The 25,471-nt window shown below is 33.3% G+C and overlaps 1 protein-coding gene across 6 annotated transcripts in view; it reads right to left on the reverse strand.

Annotated features, from left to right (window-relative positions):
- Nucleotides 1-25,471, reverse strand: part of wnd (Mitogen-activated protein kinase kinase kinase 13 wallenda) — a 67,608-nt gene that overhangs the window by 7,534 nt on the left and 34,603 nt on the right. For all 6 annotated transcript variants that reach the window (XM_076415745.1, XM_076415743.1, XM_076415746.1 and 3 more), the window contains 2 exons: nucleotides 20,570-20,781; nucleotides 13,928-14,306 (listed from right to left, as the gene is read on the reverse strand). In XM_076415745.1, coding sequence (XP_076271860.1) covers nucleotides 13,928-14,306; nucleotides 20,570-20,781 — 591 coding nt within the window. The remainder of the gene's footprint in view (nucleotides 1-13,927; nucleotides 14,307-20,569; nucleotides 20,782-25,471) is intronic.

A 25,471-nucleotide genomic window follows, 5' to 3' on the forward strand; every position in this document is an offset into this window, starting at 1 on the left:
CAAAAATGAATATTTCCATTTGTGAATTGTTTGATTAGTATTAAATTTTGATTAATTTATTGGCAAGTCATTAAAAAAATAAAAACTCTGAAGAACAGTTACATGTAATGAAAAACAGTTTAGTTATAGTTACCTTACATGATGCTTCATGATAATTTGCCAATAAATATTACCATTGCCAATTAAAATGAAATTAAACTACTTAAGCTAAAGTTAAGAGCAACACTTCTACACTATACAAGTTCGTATGATTTGGTTCCTTTCAATCTTTTAGTTTCCTGTATATTGTCGTTGCTGTGATTTAGTTGCGTAGCTTATTTCATAGTTTAAGGCAAAATAGTGTATAACTTGATAAATCCATTTGATTTCGAGGTTATGGTAGAGTTCTTTGTTGGTTACATAGAGATAAGCATTGTAATTAATAGTACAACTATTTTGGCAGCGTTGGATTACTAGTTGGTTTGATGTTATAGTGTATGCTGATAGTTTGGTTTGATATTTGCACCTCATATTTCCAAATTGGCTTTACGATTGAACGATAAACAAATCTTGTTGATTTTAGGTCAAGTTAACTGATATCTTCCGACTGTATTGGTTACAGTTAATTGATTCTGAGTTTCCAATTTAACTTCATAATAATAGGCTCAATAACCGTCAAAATGAATGTCGAGGTATTTAGATGATTCTGCTTGAGGAATCGAACATCCGCCATTCAGCAGAAATGGATACAGTGATTATGTCTCTTTAGATGTGAATCTCGTTCACCATATAGTCTAGTTATTGCTCCACGTGATTATTAATTATTTTGTGTTCATTCAAATTGATGAATACGTTCTTGTTTCCAATAGTACATATTAAGTATTATTTTTTCTGTTTGATTGGAATATGTATAAATATCCTCGTATTCTCTTGTTATATGTTATCAGATTAACAGATTTTACGATGTTAATAAGTAGCACATTCACCACTGAATTCTGGACAAATCTCAACAAGAAAAAAATGCTTCTAAAGCACTGGCATCAATTTGAAGTGTTCTTTCTGTCGCGGTGGTATGTTATGAAACGTGTAATAATCGGTACAGACTGGTTTAGATGAGATTACTTCGATTTTAGTGACTTGTAAGACCTTAGACATTCGAAAGTTTGAAAATAAAAAATTACAAGTTCTGCTGTATGAAAATTCATGACAAACACAACAAGAGATCAGCCAAATAACTTTTCAAGGCCAAATAGAAGAAATTAAAAAACTTGAAAAGTGGAGTCTGTTGACTAAACACACACACACATTGAGACAGATGATGGAACATCCCCATTAGAAATCATGGAAAATCATGGTCAGATGGTGACAATTAAAATAAGAAAAGAACTTGGTCAGAAAAGGGCATTTACTATGCTAAAAAAAAGAAACAAGTACTATTGTATGACACAGTATGTAAATATGCTACGTTGATTGCATGAAGACACCAGTTATCTGATTAATATTTGTTCCTATCGTATCCTTCATATTAGCAAAGCAAATCAGACTCAAAATCAAATAATCGTAGTAGTTAGCCGGAAGATAATCTAAACTCGATTTAAGATCACAAGAGATTGGTTAATCAGGGAATTTAAAGCCTATTTGAACTTCAAATATGGGGTTTTTCGAAGACATCAAACCAACTAGTAATTAAATATTACCAAAACAAAATTCTGCGATTAATGACCAATACTTATTCAAATGGATCTACGAAATTATCCAAGAGTTTGCCTTAAAACATGAAAAACTGTTACTAGATCACAGCAGGATAAATTAATCCACAACTATCCTCGAATTTGGCGCATGTGTATATACATCTTTATTTACTTAATTTTTTTTATCGTGATTATGAGATTTAATGTCGAATATATATAAGCAGGTAAATAGGCTCAGGAGGTAAATAAAAATGGTAAAATTTAGGAAATAACACATTTATTTAATATTATTTCAATTAAATTAATAATTATTTATTTTAAAATTATTGAATAAAATGAAATAATAACAATCATTTCTATATGCCTTTCTATTTTTATAAAAACAACATATTCAATTTCCAAAAAGACTCCAAGAAGCATATAAATAAACATTACCATAAAAAAGACCAAAATCGTTGAGATTACAGCTAATATAGTTAAAACCAAACGAACAAGCCACCACTATATATGAAAGCTGTAAAATTTTCCTAAAAATCTTCAAATATGATCGGTACTATTCTTGATCCACAAACCCCATTAATGAATTGACTACCTCGAGCTTTCGATTAATATATTGTAGATTTACTAACCAAAACGAATGGATTATCGTAATTTTAAGCTGAAACAAATCTCAGTCAATACATCATTATTTTTTCAAAACAATAATTTATGTACCTATACTCTTATACAATAATGCATTGTATATAACGCGTTGATTATATTTTGCTTATTTGAGCCAGGTCGACTTTTGTTAGCATATTTAATTATTTCATAGTATCACTATACACTGTTCTTACATCTTTGTAAAATGCTGTTTCTCTTTCTTCTTCTTTGATTCTCTGAATTTCACATTCTTCGACTTTCACTCTCAACAAATTCTAACTACATCTTAGTTATAAAATAAAATTTAAATCATTACTAAAATATATTATGTTTAAAATAAATGTTTAATTATTACCAGTTACTACAATTTGTGCTACTATTCTTGATGGACAAACCTCATTAATGACTTGACAACTTTCAACACAAGAATCATTTTCTTCTCTGTTCTCGTTATCATTAAATTTTGGCATACTTATTCGATGTGGTTGAAAATGATGTGTTATATATTTGTGGAGTAACGTATCCTAATCACAGCAACGTGGAAGCAATACAGCTTCTGGACAACACTTAGGAAATCAAAAGGTCAAAAGATGCAGTGAACCAAACTATAGGAAATTGTATAGTATATAAGTATTACTCTGAACTATAGCTTAAGTACTCTAATTGAATTCTAATTTGGGAAACATACTGATGTATTTGTCCCTCACACGTCTTGCTTGATACAAGTACAACAAAACAACATAAATAAATTAATTTGTAAATCAAGTTCCTTGTTATGTTATCTATTATTTCTATGAAAAATCTACGAAAATAAAGCCACAAAGCTTCACAATGTGACGAATAAGAATTAAAAACGCGGATTACTTTTTCGCAGCACTGGACCTGAATTTCAATGACGTGAAACCGATCGAATAACAACGATAATGCTCGATGACATTCTTCGTGCGCGCTTAAAAATCGGGCTCAATGCTGTCCGACATCGGAGCCTTATGATACCCGTCAGAATAATGATAATAATAATAATCTATTTTACCCTGACCGATATATCTGTTGCTTTTGCATCTGCATCGCGTTTTTACCTTTCAATCTTAATAAACGGTCGACAGATCCGCTTTTTTATGTACCTTTCAAGGTGCCTTTTAAATCCGAGATCGAAATGTTAAGACCGATTTGAGATGGGTGGAAATAAGAAAAAGACACACTGAAATATACAATTCGCGATTATTCAGTGAGCGCGAGAAAAAGTATTAAATAATAATCTTTATTAGTTTTTTAATTATTCTATTTTTATAATTTAGAGTTCTACTTGTTTAACGTGGTCTCCGAACCACGGTCCTCGGCTTAAACCTACTGATCAGCGTAGAAATCATCCCAGAAGACATCCGGTCTTACCCAGCCTGGTTACTGGCGTGACTGTAGAACACTCACAAATACTACACAATCACAAATAACAACCGTAAATTTACGACCATGCCCCAGCAGGACTCGAACCTGCGACTATAGCAACAATAGGTGGACCCAACCAAGACGACTTTTAATTATTCTAATCGTTTATAATGTCTCAAAATGTGTTCAAGATTTGAATTTGCACACTGATACAAAAAAACAATTCTATAATTGACAGTTTAGGGTTGATTATTGGAGCATTATACGAAGACTATCATTCTGCGCATGCGTAAAGGCGAAATGTTGGATAAATTCATAAATCCATTTGATTTTGAGGTTATGGTGGAGTACTTCGTTCGTTACGTAGAGATAAGCATTGGTAATTAATCGTAGAACTTTATTTTGACTTTGAGTGACTAGTTGGTTTGCTGTTTTAGTGTATGCTGAGAGTGTGGTTTGATATTTTCACCCTATTGTTCCAAATTGGCTTTATGATTTAACGATAAACCAATTTTTTGATTTTAGATCAAGTTGAGGGTATCTTGCGACTAACCAGTACGGTTGATTCTGAGTCTGATCTGCTCTGCTTCTTGTCTAATATGATGTTTCCAATTTAACCTATCGTTAAAATGGATGTCGAGCTATTTAGCTGAATCTGCTTGAGGAATCTAATATCTGTCTTTCAGCAAAATGAAACAATAGACAGAGTAAACAACTGTTAATATATGACTTCTCTCGATATAAGAGCCAGTATAGAAAGGAGAAAGAAAAGTTAGTAGAGGGCGCTATGACTTGTATCGAGTGGGTATAAATTACCAGGGATCAAAATAAAGTTTCTCTTTTGTTCCAAGGCCATAAGTGGTGTATTAATTCTGTCCCGTCCCGAATTATAAGTGATTCGTAAAAGATTATGGGCTTAGAATTCTCGGTGTAAATGAGAAGTAGTAGGGTGTCAACGGAGAGTGCAGGGGAATGTAGATTAGGTAAAGTTTTTAGTTCGGTATAGTATATATATATAAATATATATATACGAAGGAAAGTGGAAGTAACAAGATGGCTGTATGCAACAGACGAAAATTAATTTCGGAGCACTAGAGCACTCAAAGATCAATGACCATCAGAAGGAACACCAGAAAACTAGAAACATGTGATCTTGAATTATCAGTAGGATAGAAGGAAAGATTGTAATCAATGTAGTAAATAGTAATGGAGTAATCAAGACTTTGGAATATCAATCACGTGTATAATATACAAGGATCAGTGAAGCACTAGTAAACTAGTAACATGAGATCCAACAGAATTATCAGTAGGATAGAAGGAAAGACTAGTAAAGATAGTGAAACTAGTAAACGAGCAATATGAAATCCATATAATTATCGGTAGGATAAAGAAACATTGTAATCAATGTAGCAATTAGTAATGGAGAAGAGTTTAGAAAATCACCCATGTGTCAGTTGCAAGGACCAGAGAAGTATTGAACAATAGAAACAAGGGTCCAACAGAATTACAGGTAGAATGAAAAGCTATTGAACCCAATGAAGAAGAATTTTTAATTTGTGAGGATGGAGAACAAAGTTACTTAGCAGAGTTTAATTACATAATATTAGAATTTTGATATAAATATCAATACAATTGGGACTTAAGAAGATTGACAAAACCTTGTTCTATGAGCGTAGAAGCTAAAACAATCAGGAGCCCTTTCTACTTCAAGGAGACGAGAACAAGTGCAATCGAAGAGTTAATTTATTCAGATATTTATAGGCTAATAAACCCAATATCTGAAGATGGAGGAAGATATTTATAATAGGAAGGATAGAAAATACTAGATGATTTGTCCCATTTTACCAGAGTAAAAATCCTTAAGACAGAAAATGAAGCTGAAGAGAATTTCAAACAATACATTAATGAATTAGAAATACCGCATGGAGTAAAGCTATTTTGTAGGAAAATGGGAACTTGCTTAGAATATACAATAGCCCATTCACCGCAAAGTAATGGAAAGGCGTAAAGATTAAATAGGACCTTATTAAATATGATTAGCACAAAAATACTTGAGTCAGGGATTCCAAAATATCTCTGGGGAGAAGCACTTAAATGTTCTGCATACGAACTAAATAGGAGACACACCTTCAGAGGAAAGGACCTCACCACCAAGAGGAAAAACACCTTCAGGAATATGGAACCGGCGAAATGATCTAAATAAACACGGTACACTATCTTGCCAAAAGGCAACAAGCTAGGCCCAAAAGCAGGAAAAGCCGTGATGGTGGGCTATATATAATACAGGAGGAGGATACAGATTGTGGCTACCTGAGAAACAAATGGTCATAAAGTCGCAAGACGCAAGGTTTGATGTAATGCAAAGTACATTATATAAGATGTGCATAGAAAATTCCAAAGAAGTATCTGTGAGTAAACCAACGCAGGCAGTTTTGCAAGAGGAAGAAAACAAGAATGTGAGTGATGATGAAGAAAGCATTCAAGAGCAGACAACAGACAGTGATGACGAACCTGATGAAAATGAACCTATCTGGTCTAAATTGGAGGAAACCAATTCTAGAAGAAATTAGGAAGAAAGGAAATTAGACGACCATAAGATATATGTCGCCTATTGTCTGCTTATTTCAACAGAAAAGACACCAACAGCTGAAGCTTTATCCGAAGAAATAACAAACATATTAGCATTTGATTTTGATGAATCTAGTCTAGACGAATATAACAATAAAACAAAGGGAACTGTGAAGAATGTTAAAAGAAAAGAAAAAAGTGAACACCCATTAATAATTGATTTGGAGTATAGAGATAAAGAACAGGAAAAAACTCTTAAAGCAGAATAATGTTAGCGAATGATTTGAGTTGAAAGTAATAAGTGAAGGTGATAAAGTCAGAAAACTGGAGAAAACAAAATTGAGTACAATATTAGAAGCAGAAAATGGAGATAGTGGTGACCAATTAGTTATGATACCTCAGTGATACTGATATTTCGGCTCGTGTTCCACAGGGTAGTGTCTTGGGACCACTGTTATATCTGCTCTATACTGATGATATCTTAACAACAAAAGAAACAGTACGTGGAATATTTGACGATGAATATACGGACGACACAGTTATCATGGCAAAAGATGTATCTATGTCTAAGGCTGTAGAAAAAATACAAGTAGCGGTCAACAATATCTACAAACCGACTAGAGACCGAATAGCTCCAAATCTTGGAGATTCTTTGAAAAACAACAATGTTGCGAAAAATAATACAGTAAAACCTTGAATAAAGAAAAAATAATAAGTCCCAAGTCCTTATCCTTGAAATTTCAAATTTAAACTTTCTAATAATATTTCTAAGGGCTGGTCTTACGAATTTTTGAGGAAAATATACAACACTAAATTGAAAAACAAACTGCGCCCATCACCACTACAGTCCAGTGTGGCTGTTTTATAACCATTTTCTTACGATACCCGCATTTTGTTTTCCATTGATGTGTTATTAGTGTAGCAGGAAAGTAATTGCGGTGCGACCTTCAAGCTTTAAAAAAAAAGAATTACCAGATAATTAACGTTATTAATCGAAATGAACCGAACTACGTTTTTCCCCAGCTAATTATCAGTTTTATTCAGTTCGTTTGTGTGAAATTTCAAAGTACCACGACCTATCGGACGCTCCTTTGTTCCACGGCCCGTCTTTGTTGAAATAAGATGTCGAAAAATTGCGTTATATATTTTTCTCGCATCTTCGTAACGCTTTATTGGTCAAAGTGTTATCGCTAATAAATTGCCCGGCAGACAAAAGCGACTTGTCACTTGTCTATAATACGTATTTAAATAGTCTTATATCAGTGATAAAATACATTATCGAAAAGTAAACAATCTACGCAATGCCATAAAAATAACTGTTTTAGTAAACTCACTAATTATATATATTCAGATACAACAAATATGTATCACAGTGACTTTTACGCCCTCTTTTGTTGTACATAATCTACTTTTCATTGACTGTAATAAGTATGGTGATTGTAACAGATAATCACAAACATTTTGATTTATAATTCTAATATAATATAGACAGAAAATGTTTATTTTCACATTACGAGTGTAATTACTAAGATTTTATCGAAAATAAAAGTACAAAATCTAAAAATTCACCGTATTAAGCTAAACACCAAAACTGTTACGAAACAGTGACGTCACTTAATGTTTCTTAACCATAATTTCCGCATTCCAACGTCTGAAGTTGTTATTATATTTATCTTATATTTCACAGTTAAAAAATCAATTTTGTGTTACCAAAAAGAATATTTTTATTCTCAAAATTGCAAACACTGAACTGGGATTTGTTAAAGCAAATAATAACATGATGGTAATTGTACTATGTGACTGTAGAATTAAGGTGAGTGAGTATTCCAGACAAACTAGTAATAAAATATGGTGGATAATTAAGTATTTATTTTAAGGAAAGAAAATTAGTATGTGCAGGTAATCTGGTCTAAAAAAACTGTGATAATTGTATTATTGAAATCTAATGTCCCATATTTGCTACGATATATCAAAATTGTATCGATGGCAAACATACTGAAACATTTTATGAAGATATTTTTAGATACAGATGCAAATTTATTTGACAAGCCCACCAAATATTAATTTTACATAAGTTATAGTAGCTATAACACAAAAAGGCTTCAATTATATACATTTGATGATGGATGTTTCATATTCTTAAACTTTGTAAGTAAAGTAAGTATTTGTAAAAACTTGATAAAATCACATTGTTAAGAATCAAATATGTATAAGCTACCCTTAGCCTGACGAAGCTCATCATAGTACTTAATGTACAAGAAACCATAAATTTGACATTCGTTTTTTATTATTGGATACTGTAGATCAGTTATTTTACAAAAATTTCTTTAAAAAGGCATATTCTTAGAAGGTTTGGTTTTGAGAAGCGAAAAAAAATCGATTTTTGCACATTTCTATACTAGAATTATCTTCTTAAAACTAAAGGTTTTTTTAGAATACCTGTATCATATATTATTATAAGATAATACTGTTTAAGCATGTTTCAGTCACGGTTTATAAATGAGAACTCAATGGATTTTCAGTAAATTGATTGTTTGACCTTGTAACAAGAGTTCTTGATGCCACTCTGACAAAAACGGTCCTTGAAATGTCAAAACTGAACCGTTAACTATATTTATATTATTGTATATACCATACCGCTATAAACATCAGTAATAAACAAATAAAATATACATATCAATATGAAACATGAGTGATAAAAAAGTTTCACACAGATATAAACGTGATACATATATGATCGTATAAAATTATATGATGTAGTAATAATAGGACTTAAAAACAACCATAATCTCCTAGTGTTTATATATCCTAAACGGAATAATTAATAGCTGTAATAATAATTAATAAACTGTAAACTATCCTATCCAAATGGTTAATTATCAAGCACAATTTTAGTTAGTGCTGAAGACTTTTATAACAATACTTGAAAGAACAAAAATATCACACTGACAAAAACAAGAGTAAGAACTATCAACAACTATCAAAAAATTCTAACAAAATACGAAGAATATTCCAGAAAAATAAAATTAAAACAAAGAAGAAAAATTAATAAAAGAAAAGAAAAGAGATACCATATGATTTGACCGAAAATATGGGAAAATATATAGGCATTTTCGCTGCATTACATCAAAGACAAAAAAGGGAAATTAACATATTCTTGATAAACCATAGAAATATAAAGTTGCAATGCAATTTTGTATTATGTATGAAATAAATCATATTTATTTTAAGCAAATTGATAACACATTTTCCATATAATAACATTTATTTTTGAATGATATTTTGATGTTTAGATAAAAAAACACTCAACAATAAGATGATAGTGTTCTAACAGAGGACATCAGATTTTTTTATAGAATCCTATAATTTTATACAGTTGTTTTAATGCTCGTTATTAACCTTATGTTAACCTTACATGTTCATTATATATAAAGTAAAGTAGATGTGATAGTAGTAAAGTGATGTATAAAGTATAAAGTAAAGATTATTAGTAGTTTTTTTCTAGAATAAATTCTTTTTTTCCTCAAAACATATCAGTTTGGGTTTTATAACAAACATTCGACAATTGACCAGGTGCGTGGAATAACAGATGCAATTGAAAAAGCCTATGAGGGTAAAGTAAAAATATATGTTCAAATATATTCTTAGATGTAGCACAAGTCTTCGATAAGGTATGGCATGACGGCATTGTTCTTAAGCTAGAGAAAATGTTACCGAAACAACACATTAAACTATTGAATTGTTACATTGCAGCCAGAATGTTTAGAGTCAAACAAGAGAAAGCCTACTCTACAATAAAATAAGCTAAAGTAGGTGCACCACAAGGAAGTATATTGGTACCTACTCTACACATGTGGCATACCACTGTAGCGACCTTGAGGCATGTCGAATTTTACATCGTGGAATAGCGGTCTACAAAATACCCAGAAATCTAATCCTAGATGTTGAACATGGGCGGGGTGCCAGCAGCGCCAACTAGAACCCGATAACGAATAGCTGGCAAACCCGAGACGTTTATCTGGAATGTTATTGAAGGGTATTTCCATTGATTCAGTACTCGACTATCGCTTGGTTTAGACGTACCATCCGTTTTATCATTTGTATTTTTCACATTTTTTATATAGCCAATAAATAACCGTCACATAATGTAAACACCACTGTTTCATTTCGTTTTAGCTCCATTCACCGAGCCACATCATTTACCCTAAACCACAAATGGAAAATATCACAATGGTCACATTTGCCGATGCCACTGCGATTTTTGTTGTCGGAGATAATGGCGAATATGGCACTCGAAAATTATAATAGGCAAGTGATAATAAAAATAATTCGACCAAGACTTTAAAAATAAACATTAACGAAAGTAAATCTGTGCATGTGCAGTTCACGTATTATCAGACTGCACAAGCACCAATAACAATAAATAACACTACCATTCCATATAGCAACAACGCTAAGTATCTTGAAATGAATCTTGATGCGAAACATTGCTGGAAGGAACTGGAGAAGGAAAGAAATGTAAAAGGAAATATAAGAAACTGTATTGGTTAATTGCAAGACAATCACAATAATCAGTACAATAACAAATTGCTATAATAACATACAAGCAAGTATTGAAACCTATATGGACATATGGAATTCAATTACGTGGATGTACTAAATACATTTTTAAAAAATCTCAAGATATTTTTAAAGTTTATGGTATATTTGGTAGAAACCACCCCTTATAGGTACGTATAGTAAACACGTTTTTCTTGAAATATCTTTAAAATCAAATTGAGGTACATCAAAAACTACACACAATTTTCATCATGAATTTCTTAATAAAGCTTCTCATATAAAATATCTGTGGAGGCGCCTCTCAATTTAAGTCATATATTTAATATTTATCAAAAAAAAACGATAAGTAAGTAAGTAACCAGAAATACCTTATTTTCTTCTAGAAAAATAATATAAACCTAACACCACGGCGTCACTTTGTACCTTAAATTTAAATAATTCTCTAACAGATTGTTACGTAACTAAAACCACATCTATTAAAGCCTCAAAACTTTATTTAAATTCACTGGTTTTCAAGATAGTTTTTGAATATCATATAAAAGATAATATATATTAGTGTATATAAGTTTCATTAATAATATAGTTATGATCACATATTTCGTCAATTATAAACATTTGTAGTCGTATTAAGCTTGTTTAATTTTTATATCAATTTATCTACCAATACCAGATATGGATATGGAACACTACGGAAATGTTAATTTATTCATAAATAATTTGTATTCGATATATTTTTAGATAAATTAATTTTTATGTTACCGCCATTATTTACATTTATATTGATAAAGCTTGAAATCCCAATCACAACATTATTTGTTATTGTAACTAACTAATCTATATCCTGTATAAAATTTGATACAATTTTTTTGTTTTACTTAATAGACTACTTTTTATCAATTCAGTTTCATTTGAACTGAACCTAGAGGTTAACGTGGGATTCACACCATTATTTTCGATACCCCCTCCAGCTAACTAGTGATCAACCTACAGATTATCTTTTTATACTCTTGTTTATAAACAATTATAAAAAATCATAAACGTTTACATCCACGCGGATTAGAACTTTCGGCTTTCATTGAAACTTTCATTTTTACCTTTTAATAATTTTATATATATTATAAATATTAATATTAATACCGAAATAATTTTATAACATAAATACTATATAACATAAGCTGCCTGAGAAATAAAACCAGGTCTTCCTTTAAGAATCTATACGTCTAGGTGACTAAACATATTACAAAAATAATCTGATTTTACTGTTTAAATTTGCAAAAACTAACTAATTTTTTTTGGAAAAATATGCTCCTTATAGGCTGCTTATTTTAGTTCACGATAATGCTAATAAATCTACGTTTCAATGGGCAAAACTAGATATACCAGCCAGAGTAATATGGTCTGGAGATTTTAAAATCATGACTTGTACTTCCCGTTATGCTAAAAACAATTTCAGATCAGAATCAATTCAGTTTCAATTCAGATATAAAAAAAGTAAAGAATTTTTGAAAAACAATAGTGAACAAAATGATTTGAAAAACAATTAAGAGAACACCAAAAATATATAAACATAAAACATTTAATAACAGGTCAGTCCCCGGACTGACACGTAGATGGCGGTACTAGAATTAAATCCATATGTTTTTTAGTCAGCCCTAACCCACAAAAGATGCGCGTATAAATTTGACAGCTGTCGGATCATTAGTTTGTGAATTATAGCAATTTGAGTGAGGCAACTTTCGTTATTGTGAAAAAATGAATAAAAAGGAATTTCGCGTGTTCATAAAATATTACTTTTTGAAGGGAAAAAATACAGTTCAAACAAGAACTTCGCTTGATGTCGAGTTTTCGGACACTACCCCAGGAAAATCAACCATCAAGGATTGGTATACTAAGTTTAGACGTGGTGAAATGAGCACCGAAGACGGTGAACGCAGTAGACGCCCAAAAGAGGTTGTTACAGACAAAAACATTTAAAAAATCCACAAAATGATTTTGAATGAATGTAAATTGAAATTGAATAAAATAGCAGACGCTTTAAAGATATTAACCGAACGTGTACATCATATCATTCACGAATATTTGGGTATGAGAAAGAGCTCTGTGCAAAGTAGGTGCCGCGCGAGCTCACTTTTGATCACGACGAGTTGATGTTTCGGAGCAGTGTTTGAAGATGATCAAGCGTAATAAACCCGAGTTTTTGCGTCGATATGTGACAATAGATGAAACATGGCCTCATCATTTCACTCCGAAGTTCAATCGACAGACATCCGAGTGGACTGCACACGATGAACCCGCTCCAAAACATGGGCATCTGTATTTAGTGATGCTAATGGAATCATTTTTATTGACATTGACATTTTATTACATTGAAAAAGGAAGGACGATCAACAGCGACTATTACATAGCGTTATTAGACCGTTTGAAGGACGAAATCGCCGAAACACTACTACATTTGAAGAAAAAGAAAGTGCTGCTTCACCAAGACAATGCACCGTGTTACAAGTCAGTGAAAACGATGACAAAAATCCATGAATTGGGCTTCGAATTGCTTCCTCATCCATTCGTATTCTCCAGATCTGGTCCCAGCGACAATTTCCTGTTCACAGATCTCAAAAGAATGCTCACTGGGAAGAAATTTTCGTCGAATGAAAATATGATCGCCGAAACTGAGGCCTATTTTGAAGCAAAGTTGTTTTTTTCCTAACCCCGAAATATAAATAGTGACCCTCGTAGTAACCATCGTAAATAAAGACATGACCCGCTGAATTTTACTAAAAATAGTACCACTCTATTATGTAACCTACCGACAGACAATGCTGTTATGTTATAAAAAATATATTGGACTATAAAATAACGTTCGCGTTTTTAACGATCAGTCTTTGTACTGTTGCAACTCGGTGAAGGTTTAATAATACCTATAAATTGCCATGCAATTCGCTTGCGAAGGTCCCCCGTAAAAATACATTACGGCAATTAATTAATCTATCGATTTGTGCGGCTTCGAGTAGTCGTGTTACGAAACCCGGCTTGAATGAACCGAACGGTTCGGTTTCAAGGCCGCCACCTATCTAGAAAGTCGAGCGACACGTTCCGACACTTACTTGGGACTCTTCAGATCTCTGTGAATGATCTTGTGCATGTGCAGATAGTGCATGCCGTTGGCGATCTGCTTCGCCCACGTTATCACACGGTTGATCGTCACCACGTTCTTCTGGTTCTTGAGCAAGTTGAACAGCGACCCGTAGGGGCAGAATTCCATCACGATGCAGAAACACGGTTCCTGCGTGCACACCCCCTTGAACTTGACGATGTTGGGGTGGTTGAGTTTGCGCAGGTTGATGATGTCGGTGTCCTTCAGCTCGGCGACCTTCTTGACGGCGACGGGGGTGTTGCTGAGGCAGCCGGAGAAGACGGCGCCTTGACCACCCGAGCTGATGAACTGTAGGTCGGTGATTTTTTCGAAGGGTATCTCCCAATCATCTAAAAAATAGAAATATGGAATTAGATCAGTTAATTGCATCAAATATAACTTGTGTCATTATAGTGCAATAGACATATCTCGGTCAAGGCCTATAGAAAAAGTACAAGTTTTTTTTTTTTTTTTTTTTTTTTTTTTATAATTATATACATTGTTACTAGTCGTTGCCGACTAACCTACAATTTGTCCTTATAATAGCTTAAATCTAGGTATATATCTAATAGGACTCATCAGTCCTACATAGTCTCTAACATAATAATAATTGTTTTAACACTTTGAGTTTTTTCTAATGCACCTCACTGCACTACACTACAACACACTACACAAGTTCAAATGGTTTGGTCCTTTTGAGTCTGCGTCCGGTTTTGGTGTTGTCCAAGAGTTGTAATACTTCGAAATTAACATGAGAGTGAAGTCTCTCCTCATGTCTCTTTGCAATTCTTTTAATTTCTTGATTGACAGTCGGTATCTGAAGATCTCGATGTAAATAAATGGTCCGGTAATATCTGGGTGCACCTACGATGCTTCTTAGGACTTTGTTCTGGAAAACTTGTATTAGATTTATGTTGCTTTTTGCGGAACATCCCCATAATTGTATTCCGTATGTCCATATAGGTTTTAATATTTGTTTATATAGAAGTAATTTATTATGTATAGTTAATTGAGATTTTCTTCCAATTAGCCAATACATTTTTCTATATTTTAACTCAAGTTCTTTTCTTTTCTTTTTGACATGTTCCTTCCACCGTAGTTTTGCATCAAGTGTCATTCCGAGATACTTAGCATTATTGCTGTATGGTATGACAGTGTGGTTTATGGTCAATGGTGTAAGCGCGGCCTGTTTATAGGTGAATTGAACATGCACAGATTTGTTTTGGTTAATTTGTATTTTCCAGATTTGGGTCCATTTATTTATAGCGTCAGTAGCCTGTTGTAGTTTTCGGGTTGCTTCTTCGCTATTGTTTCCGACAGCAAGAATAGCAGTATCATCAGCAAATGTAGCCATTGTAATGTTTTCGATTTGTGGTATATCACATGTATAAAGTAGGTACAGAATTGGCCCCAGTACACTTCCTTGTGGTACACCTGCTTTAGCTTCTTTTATTGTAGAGTAAGCTTCCTCTTGTTTCACTCTAAACATTCTGGCTGTGATGTAAGATTTTAATAGTTCGGTGTGTTGCTTCGGTAAAATTTTCTGTAGCTTATGGACGAGGCCTTTGTGCCATACCTTGTCGAAAGCTTGTGCTACATCTAAGAATACAGCTGAGCATACTTTATTATCTTCATAGGCTTTTTCAATAACATCTGTTATTCTATGCACTTGATCAATCGTTGAATGTTTGGTAATAAATCCAAACTGGTGTGTTGGTATTAGGTTTTTTCTCTCTATAATTGGTTTTAATCTTTTCAAGAGGAGCTTTTCAAATACCTTAGCTATCATCGGTAACAGTGAGATAGGTCGATAAGCTTTTATATCATTTGGTGATTTTCCAGGTTTTGGAACCATTATTATTTCAGCCATTTTCCAAACGTCTGGGACATATTTCAGTCGAAATGCTGCATTGATTAAGTTAGTGAGCTTTATAATACCCTTTCTTGGCAGATTGTGCAGCAATTGCCCTGTTATTAAATCATAGCCTGGTGATTTATTTGGCTTGATGTTAGTTTTAATAACGTTGGTGACTTCTTTCGGAGTTGTTAATTGAATTGTCGAATTTTCGCCGTCTATGTCCGGTAAAGTATGTTCAATTTCACTTTCGTTTGGTTTGAAAGTTTTCTCTAAATGGTCAGCGAATGCTTCTGCTTTCTCCAGGTTGCTGCGTGCCCAACTTCCATGCATGTTTCTTATCGGAGGACTATGTAGACAGGATCGTTTTAGGTATTTAGTGGCTTTCCAGAGCGAGTAGTCTGTGTTCTTGTCATCTGTTAAATTTCGTAGATAGTTATTTATGGAATTGTTTTTAATTTCCAAAATTTCCCTCTTCAACCTTTGTGTTATGTTGTTTAAGATATTCTTATTTTCAGGTGTTCTATTTTGCTGCCATTTTTTCCGTAGTTTTCGTTTTTCAGCTACCATTTCCTTGATTTCTTTCGGGTAATTTATTCCTTTGGTTGAAGTTTTAATTTCTGGAGTGTTATTCCAAGCAGCCTGTTGGATGTCTGCAACGAATTTTTCGGTTTCATAATTTAATTGGTCTTCTGTCTTAAGGGGAACATTTAGTTGAATTCGATTGTTTATTTCTTCAACAAATCCTTCCCAGTCTGTCCTCTTGTTGGTTAATGTTGGATTTTGTTGTTTTCTTATAATGTTTTCACTCAGCGTCAAAATCACAGGTGTGTGATCTGAACTTAAGTCAAAATTTTCTTCAACTTCCATGTAGTTAGTGGTTATGTTTCTAGCTATAAAGAAGTCTAACAGGTCTGGAGTTTTCTCTGGATCGGTAGGCCAATAAGTTGGTTTTCCTGTCGACATGTAACTGCACCCTAGCTCAGCAGCTGCTTTATGTAATTCATTACCTTTAGTTGTCGTCATTCTAGATCCCCATCTTGTATTTTTAGCATTGAAATCACCACCGATTATAAATTTTTCTCCTAGGTTGTTTAGAACATTCAAGTAATTTTCTTTTTTTTGGTTGTATCTTGGAGGGCTATATATGGAAGCTAATGTAACCCTGTATTTGCTAGATATAACAGTTACTGCCGTTACCTGATTTTCTGCTAAACTGAGTCCGGGTTCTTGATGATGGCATATATTATTTTTTATTATTATTGCACTTCCTCCTCTTGCTGTGTTAGCTGGATGAATGGTGTGGTAAAAGTAATATCCTCTAAATTTAATAAAGGATTCCTTTGTCAAATGGGTTTCAGATATTAAGCAAATATCTATTTTTTGCAATTCTAGGAATACTTGTAGGTCAGCGTGATGTTTCTGAATCCCATTAGCATTCCAAATTGCGATGCGGATGTCTTTACTTGCCATTTTTAGTTCTTGAGGCCACCGCCCTATTGTTTTCGAGTTTAAGTAATCTTTCAGAAAACGATTCAATAATCTTTTCCTGGTTGTCCAGCTTTGCTATAAGTTTCAATAGCAGTTCGTTGGTTGTAACGTCTTCTTTTTTTGTTTCTTTTTGAGCGGTTTGGTTTATGCTTTGAGCATAGGTCATTTCATCGTTGATTTCGTTGTACATTTTTGGTTGTTTATTTTGAGTCACTGTTTTTTGCTCTTTAGCCTGACTGATTTTATTTCTTCTCTCTTGGAATGTTTTCGCAACTACGCATCCTCTGTAGCTTGCTGGATGCGCTTCATTGCAATTCGCACATTTCGCTTTTGTTCCTTTGGGTTTTTTGCATTCTCCCGTGATGTGTTTTCCTGAGCATTTTACACACCTTGGTTCCCTTTTACAGAATTTTTGTGTGTGTCCATGTAATTGGCATCTCTTGCACTGTGGCACAAGATTTGCCTTTCTAAGAGGTTCTATTTTTACTTCGACTCCTAGAATTTGTTTAATTTCATAAATTGCTTTTATGTCCGTGTTATGTTGGAATGATAACATAAACAGTGGTAAAGGCTTCTTCTGGACAACTATTTCTCCATTGTTATTTTTATTTCGTTCTTTTTTCAGGATATTTGTGACGTCAGTACATTTAAGTCCATTTTTTATTAACTCTTCCACTATTTTAGTAGTTTTAGCTGTCGGTGGAAGCCCTCTTGCCATTACTTTAATGTCTCTGGTTTGCTTATCTTCATACGAGTGCCATTGTAATTTTAGGAATTCCAAGCACTCAGCAATTTTCGTAAAAGTTTTACGACATTCGGCGTTTAATTTGATTTGTCCATTGTTTAATGTTGTTGCTCTAAATAGTATATTATTTGTTTTCATTGTTTCATATAGCAAGTCAAAGTCTGTGACATTACTTACTATAATTGGAGGTGGTCTCGGCACTTTTATTTCTTTATTCAATTCTTGTGCTTTAATGGTTTTTGGTTGTTGTGGTGAAGCTTCAGGTGTGTAGTTTGCTTTTCGTTTCTTATTTCTTTTAACTGTTATCCAGCCTACTTCTTTTTGCAATTCTTCCTCGTCAGTTTCATAGTTTACAGGCAATTTGTTTTCAGTGCACTGGTTCACTACGGGAATGCTAGTTGGATTGTATGTGTTTTGGTTTTTTATTAGGAGTTGTAGTGCATCTAATTGTTTTTGCATATTTGTTAGTGCAATTTCCAGATTCCGTCGGGCTGTTTTTTCGTTAATATACGCATTATAGAGAGCTTGCTCATTTTGCGTTCTCTTATGGTTTTCTTGACAAAAGATTTGATTCTGTTGTGCCAGATAAGCTTCACCTGACGTTGAGGATTGTGTTTCCATCTCATTTAGTCTCTGGTTCTCTCTATTAATCATTTTTATTTAATGAATAGTTTAATTCACGTTTTTACAAAAATTTCAGTACCGGTATTTGTTTCAGAACCGTTATAACGCCGCATTTGTGGTACAGATGATGCACCTCCGACCCTTAACAGCCCCCAAAATTTTACCTTTGTTACTTTATTGCAGTGACCATCGTTTTAAACACATTTTCACTAAACATTTAACGCGCAGTTTTAACACTGTTATTGTCGTCACGGTTTTTACTTATTTTTTAAAATCGCATTTGTGGCACAGGTAGTACACTTTCAAATTTATTACACTGACCGTCGCTCCAAACACGTCTTTACTCTACGAAGGTCGAACGACAACAAAAGTACAAGTGATTGTCAATAAGACTCACAACATGTCTAAAAAGACTAGAGACTAGCAAATAGAGCACAACAGCTCGAAATCAGTCCATTTCTATTTGGACCTCTGGGGTGCAAATAAGGGGTTGCACTAAAACATCAAACCAACTAGTAATCCAATACACCCAAAACAAAATTGTATGATTAATTACAATGCTTATCGCTACGTAACCAACAAAGAACTGCACGATGACCTGGAAATCAAATGGATTTGCGAAGTTATCCAAGATTTCGCATTGAAACACGAAAGAAGATTACTAAATCATACTAACGTGGAAGCAATACAACCGCTGGACAGCGCGCAGGGTGTCAGGAGATTGAAGCGAACCAAACCATACGAACTTATATAAAGTGTATAGCTTTAGTGCAAACTATAGCTTAAGTTATTATAATTTTATAATTGAGGAATACATATTGATGTATTGTCTGGCACTCGTCTTGCTTGTGAATTAATCCAAGTACAAATAAAAAGTAGTAATAAATTAATTTATAATTAAGATTGTACTAAGCGTATCTAATAAGATGTTCAATCTTTCTTTGTTACACTCCTGACTCTTCGTGCGTATTTTAATTTGGCTGCTTGTATCTTACTAACATTGGACAAATTCTAATTTTTAGAATGTTTTTCTTTACCTTTACCTAATTCCTTTACCTAACAAAGCATTCTTTTTCATAAATAACTAACTATCAAATCCTATACTCAATAGTTTCTTTCATTGGCTTCACACTCACTTATTTCCACTTTACAAGAATTATTAAAACCATAGATGGAATAGATCGTTTCTTATATTATTAATTATACTGAACCAATATTTTTTAATCTTAGAAATATTTTTTATTTAATGAGACGTTCTATTAACATTTTTATCTATGTGCATTGTCATACTTAGTTAAATAACTAAAAAAATACAAAAAGCATACATAGTTTGATGTCTAAGGTATAATATCGGTATAATTTTTTGTAATAGATTTTATACAAACATTTCTGACACCAAAATAGAGGTTAGTGAACACCCATATTACACCATTAAAAAAAATTATTCACAAGAAATATTATGAAGGCGATATTTATAACAAAAATTCTCTCCTATATGTTATTAGCTGTTTCTGTAAAAAAATCTCAAAATTAATCCGAAATCTTAGAATAAAAACATTATCAGTGTTCGGAATTTGTAAATAAATACTGGAGACAAGATATTTATCGGTTACATCAAAAATAAAAATAATCTCATTACTAGACCGATTTTCTACCAAGAAAAACAGTAGACTGTATTGACTTATCAAAGTAAACAAACCCAATACTAAAAAAAACAAACTACTCACCATAATTATCGATTAACATGTGAATATAACTGTTGATGAAACATTAGTTACTGAATTTTCAAATTCCCAATGATATTACGAATATTCTAAATTATAATCCACACCTTCACTCAACTGTATGATGACAAGAATGCGTTTGTTTAAACGACAAAAAATCGTTTGTTTATTTACCTTGTCCGTTTTTATTCTCCACGACCCCCTTGCCTATTATGTTGAGAACCGGCCGGAGACAACCGAAAATTCCGTTCATCCAGCCCGGTTTTAAATCGTAGGCTTCCGGCTGAGGTGTGTCCGGCGAATCTTGTATGGCGGGCGTGATATTGACTATGGTAGCGTCGGTGAACTTTTGAATATTCCCCAGTTCATCCTCAATATGACCGATGCTGCAAAAAAATCAATATTAATAGGTTGAAATGATGTTTATCATTATAAATGGCATTTATATTATTTTTATGATCATCTTTTATTAAAAGTATGTAGGAATGTTCGTCGGGTCGGTCAGTCGGTAGAAATATGTGGCTGCCGCTGCGATTTTTTGTCAGGACACTCACTGCTATTTTTGGAAGGAATTTGCACGAGAATTGAAAACACTGGTTGAAGAAATACTGTTTATTTCAATGTTAAATAATACATGTGGTCGACGGGAGAATTGAAAGGATATTAGGTTAGGTAGAGGAAGTACGGTAGCGCTGTGGAAGTGGTACTATTACAAGGGGATGGAGAAAAGATAAGAGAACAAGACGTCGTCGTGATGGTCTTTTATCGCCTGGAACTGCATGGTACCAATCCACCGGCGTTGCCAACCTTTGTGCTTGCTGGTGGTGAATTCGTGGTGACCTAAAGGGTCGTGGCGGTCGCCACAAGTATATATTAATTTTAAAGAACTCATTAAAAATAGCGGATTAGACAATAATCTTTAAGGTTTACAGCTGTGTGCACAATCAGAGACAATAGCACTGTGGCGACCGATACAACCCTTTAAGCCAATACGCATTCACCTACAGCAAGTTCAAAGGTTGGCAACGCCGGTGGATTGGTACCATGCGGTTCCCGGCTATAAAAGACCACCACAACGACGTCTCGCTCTCTTCTCTTTTCTCTACCCCCTTGTAACAATAGTACTTCCACAGCGCTATCGTACTACCTTTACCTAACCTAATATCCTGTCCATTCTCTCGTCGACCACATCTATCACTACTATACCACATGTATGCTGACTATACAGCGGTTTTATCATCACACGAGGATCAAATATCAGCCACAAGAAATCTCTAACTCCATCTTAACAAAGTTGAATTGTGGTTGAAAACGTGGCATATCAAAGCAAATGAGACAAAATCTAGCCGTGTGACATTCACCCTTTGTAGAAGAACTTGTCCTTCAGTAAAACTGAATAATCATGAACTTCCGCAAGCAGACAACGTTAAATACCTGTGAATGCATTTTGACGCGGAAAAAACATATAATGACAAATCGCAAACAGCTTGAGCTTAAACTAAACCACATGTACTGGCTGATAGGGCGTAGATCTAAATTATCATTAGATAACAAGGTTTTGCTGTATAAGTCAATACTTAGGCCCATTTGAACCTAAGGTATTGAACTGTGGAGTACTATTAGCAAATCTAACATAGATATCCTCCAGAGCTTCCAGAATAAAGTGTTTCTAGTCATCAACGAGAGGTGCCCATATTACGTGTCCAACAACTGATTGAGCGCGATATCCCCTTAGAACCTATAACGAGTGTAATTCGAAGTGTTAGTACGAAGTACTCTAGAAAACTATTAGTGCATCCCAATGCACTGACCAAACATTTAAATTCGCGCGATGAGAGTGTAGTGCATAGGGTCAAACGCAAACTACCATACGAACTGATTAATGGACACATAGAGTGAGATTTAATAATCTTTAGAATAAGTTAGAATAAGATTTAGATTATAATTTGTGCAGTAGATGACTTACTGAAGCGTTTTTCTACATATCAGAATAGTTATATTATATAACGAAAACTATATAACAATATATTATATATATTATACTTATTGCGCACGGGCTGATTGTTGACGTACTAAGAGATTAATAAAAAAATTGTTTCAAAATTAATCATTATTACACAATTAAAACTAATTACTAACCATTAAACAATGTTGTGGTATATATAGTAATATACTATACTATACAGTAATACATACTATACTTAACAAACATCCTAAAATAGTCCAGAAAGACCTAATAAGTCCTGTTCGTTGAAATTTAAACAATACATATTGTTATCTTAACCACCTAAAAAGGCATTGAAACATGAAAAAGAAAACTATTATTTGTTCGATATATTTTTCCATTACTTGACTTTCTGTTCTGGGTATATTTCTTGTTATCTGATATATTTATCGGTTACATCAAACACAAAAATAATCTCATTATTAGACCGATTTACTACCAAGAAAAACAGTAGACTCTATTGACTTATTAAAGTAAGCAAACCCAATACTACAAAAACAAACTACTCACCATAATTATCGATTAACATGTGAATATAACTGTTGATGAAACAAAACAACAGAATCTATAAGATACTTACTCAATCACACCTTCATTTTACAATTTCTGTGAACTATACTTCAAAAGTTATGACGTACTACCAGATATCAGTCAAATACTGACGTCAAATATACGGTACTTTTTGATATGGGGGCTTCAGTTTGTTTGTTATGTGTTTGCTTATTACGAATATAATGTTTAAAGCAACAAATACAGAATATAAAAAAATTACAAAATACGGTTTGAGTTGACATGAAATTTGATAAAATATAGGGAAAATTGTCTCCTTAATCTAGATAATCGTATAAAAATATTAACAAACACATTAAAAGCAACGATCTTCATATAGTAAATTTCAAATAAAATTATTAATGTAAAATAAATGTTGAGTATATATAATATGAATGAAACACCCTACTTTATATTCCGTGTTCAACGTAAATAACGATTTTCCGATTAGTATTCCGATCGATAAGCGCGTTTCCGAGAAAGGTGTTCTTTTTTTCATAACAGAATATTATTTTTTCCTTTTCAAGGGTCTTTGCGGTATAAACTGGTGATTGATGACTATAAATGTTATGTACATTACGCGACTTCCTTTTTCGTCTTTTGAAATACAATTTCAGGAGTTACTATATATATTTCGATACATCTTTCGGTCGTCTTCCCGAATCACTTTTACCGGTCTTAAATAATTATCGATTCGTATTTTTGGATTGGTAGTTAAGACTGTTGCAAGTTATTTTTGTATATCATAGAACACTTAGTTATTAATATGGTGTGAGCTACCATTTGATACTAAAACAGATGCAATTCTTCACGGAATAGATTTGTAGAGTGTCAGAACGGTCTCTAATGGAACACTGCCTCATTGTCGTACTGAATCACTTCTTCATTTAACAAAAATATCTTCCCAACGAGCATTCTTTTGAGATCTGGGAACAGGAAATTGTTGAAGAATACGGTGGATGAGGAAGCAATTGGAAGCCCAATCCATGGATCTTTGTCATCGTTTTCACTGACTTATGATACGGTGCATTGTCTTCACACGGTGAAGCAGCACTTTCTTTTTCTTCAAATGCGACAGTTTTTCGGCGATTTCGTCATTCAAACGGTTCAATAACGCTATTTAATAGTCGCTGTTGATGGTCCTTCCATTTTCAAGGTAGTCAATGAAAATTATTCCATGCGCATCCCAAAATGCAAACACCATAACCTTGCCAGCCGACTGTTGAGTTTTCCCCTGCTTTCGAGCAGGTTCATCGTATACAGTTCACATGGATGACTGTCGATTGGACTTCGGAGTGAAATGATGGAGCCATGTTTTGATCCATTGTTACATATCGATGTAAAAATTCGGTTTTTTTACGCTTGACCATCTTCAAACACTGCTCCGAATCATCAACTCGTCCTTGTTTTTGATCAAAAGTGAGCTCGCGCGGCACCCACTTTGCACAGAGCTTTCTCATACCCAAATATTCGTGAAAGATATGATGTTCACGTTCACTTGATATGTCATGTTTAGAGTGTCTGTTATTTCATTCAATTTCAATTTACGGTCATTCAAAATCATTTTGTAGATTTTTTAATGTTTTCGTCGGTAACAACCTCCTTTGGGCGTCGACTGCGTTCACCGTCCTCGGTGCTCACTTCACCACGTCTAAACTTAGCACAGAAACCATACATACAGAACAAACGGTTACATGCAACACTGCATCTTACAACAATTGTTTTGAGAATTGTGTAGACCTAGGATGAGTTTCAAACCAACTTAAACAGAAGAAAGACGGTTATGGTATAATAAGAAATCCACAAAATCCATAGAATCCTAAAAAAATTAAGCACCGAAAGAAAAAAGTATTACAGAAGATATTACTATAACATGAATTTGTCATATAACAATTTTCGATGGTATGTTGCAAAAATCCTAAAAATCTACAAAGAAATGCTTTAAAATAATTTCTTGCCGTATCAGTAAATATTACCCCTTCTTAGAATTGGAGCGGATAACGCGTAATTTGCAGTCATAATGGAAAAAAAGCATTATTAAAAAATAAAGTATTTGCTGAAAATAAGACATTCTTCATAATAATAAAAATTCCTTTAAAATTAATTCGCAGTCTTTATACATAAAACTATTGGAAAAAATGAAAGCAACCTTTGAATCCCAAAACTTGTTTTTACGAAATAACTTGGAAAATATTTTAGCACTATATGGGAAAAGTTCGGAAAAAGTCGTTTGAAAAGTTGTTGAGCAGATAAATATTCGCGACCACCGTATAGAAAACAGATTATCAGTAAATTGGAAAATAGAATTTGATATTGAATACATTCCGTCGAATTAACTGCATGGCTGTTCTGGTAGTGGCACTGCCCTCTATAAAGTTAATGGAATCAATTTATTGTTTGCTCAAACATTATATGTTTTGCAGAGAGTAAGACAAATATAATACAAAATTTTCAGAAAAAGTTCTGAGTGATGTAGAAATACATCTAGATACTATAAGAATGATTATTTACACCAAGACCTT

This window comes from Rhynchophorus ferrugineus, unplaced genomic scaffold, assembly GCF_030347505.1.
Source record: "Rhynchophorus ferrugineus isolate W39M unplaced genomic scaffold, kcgeb_rfMv2 rfM10, whole genome shotgun sequence".
Lineage (NCBI taxonomy): Eukaryota > Metazoa > Arthropoda > Insecta > Coleoptera > Curculionidae > Rhynchophorus > Rhynchophorus ferrugineus.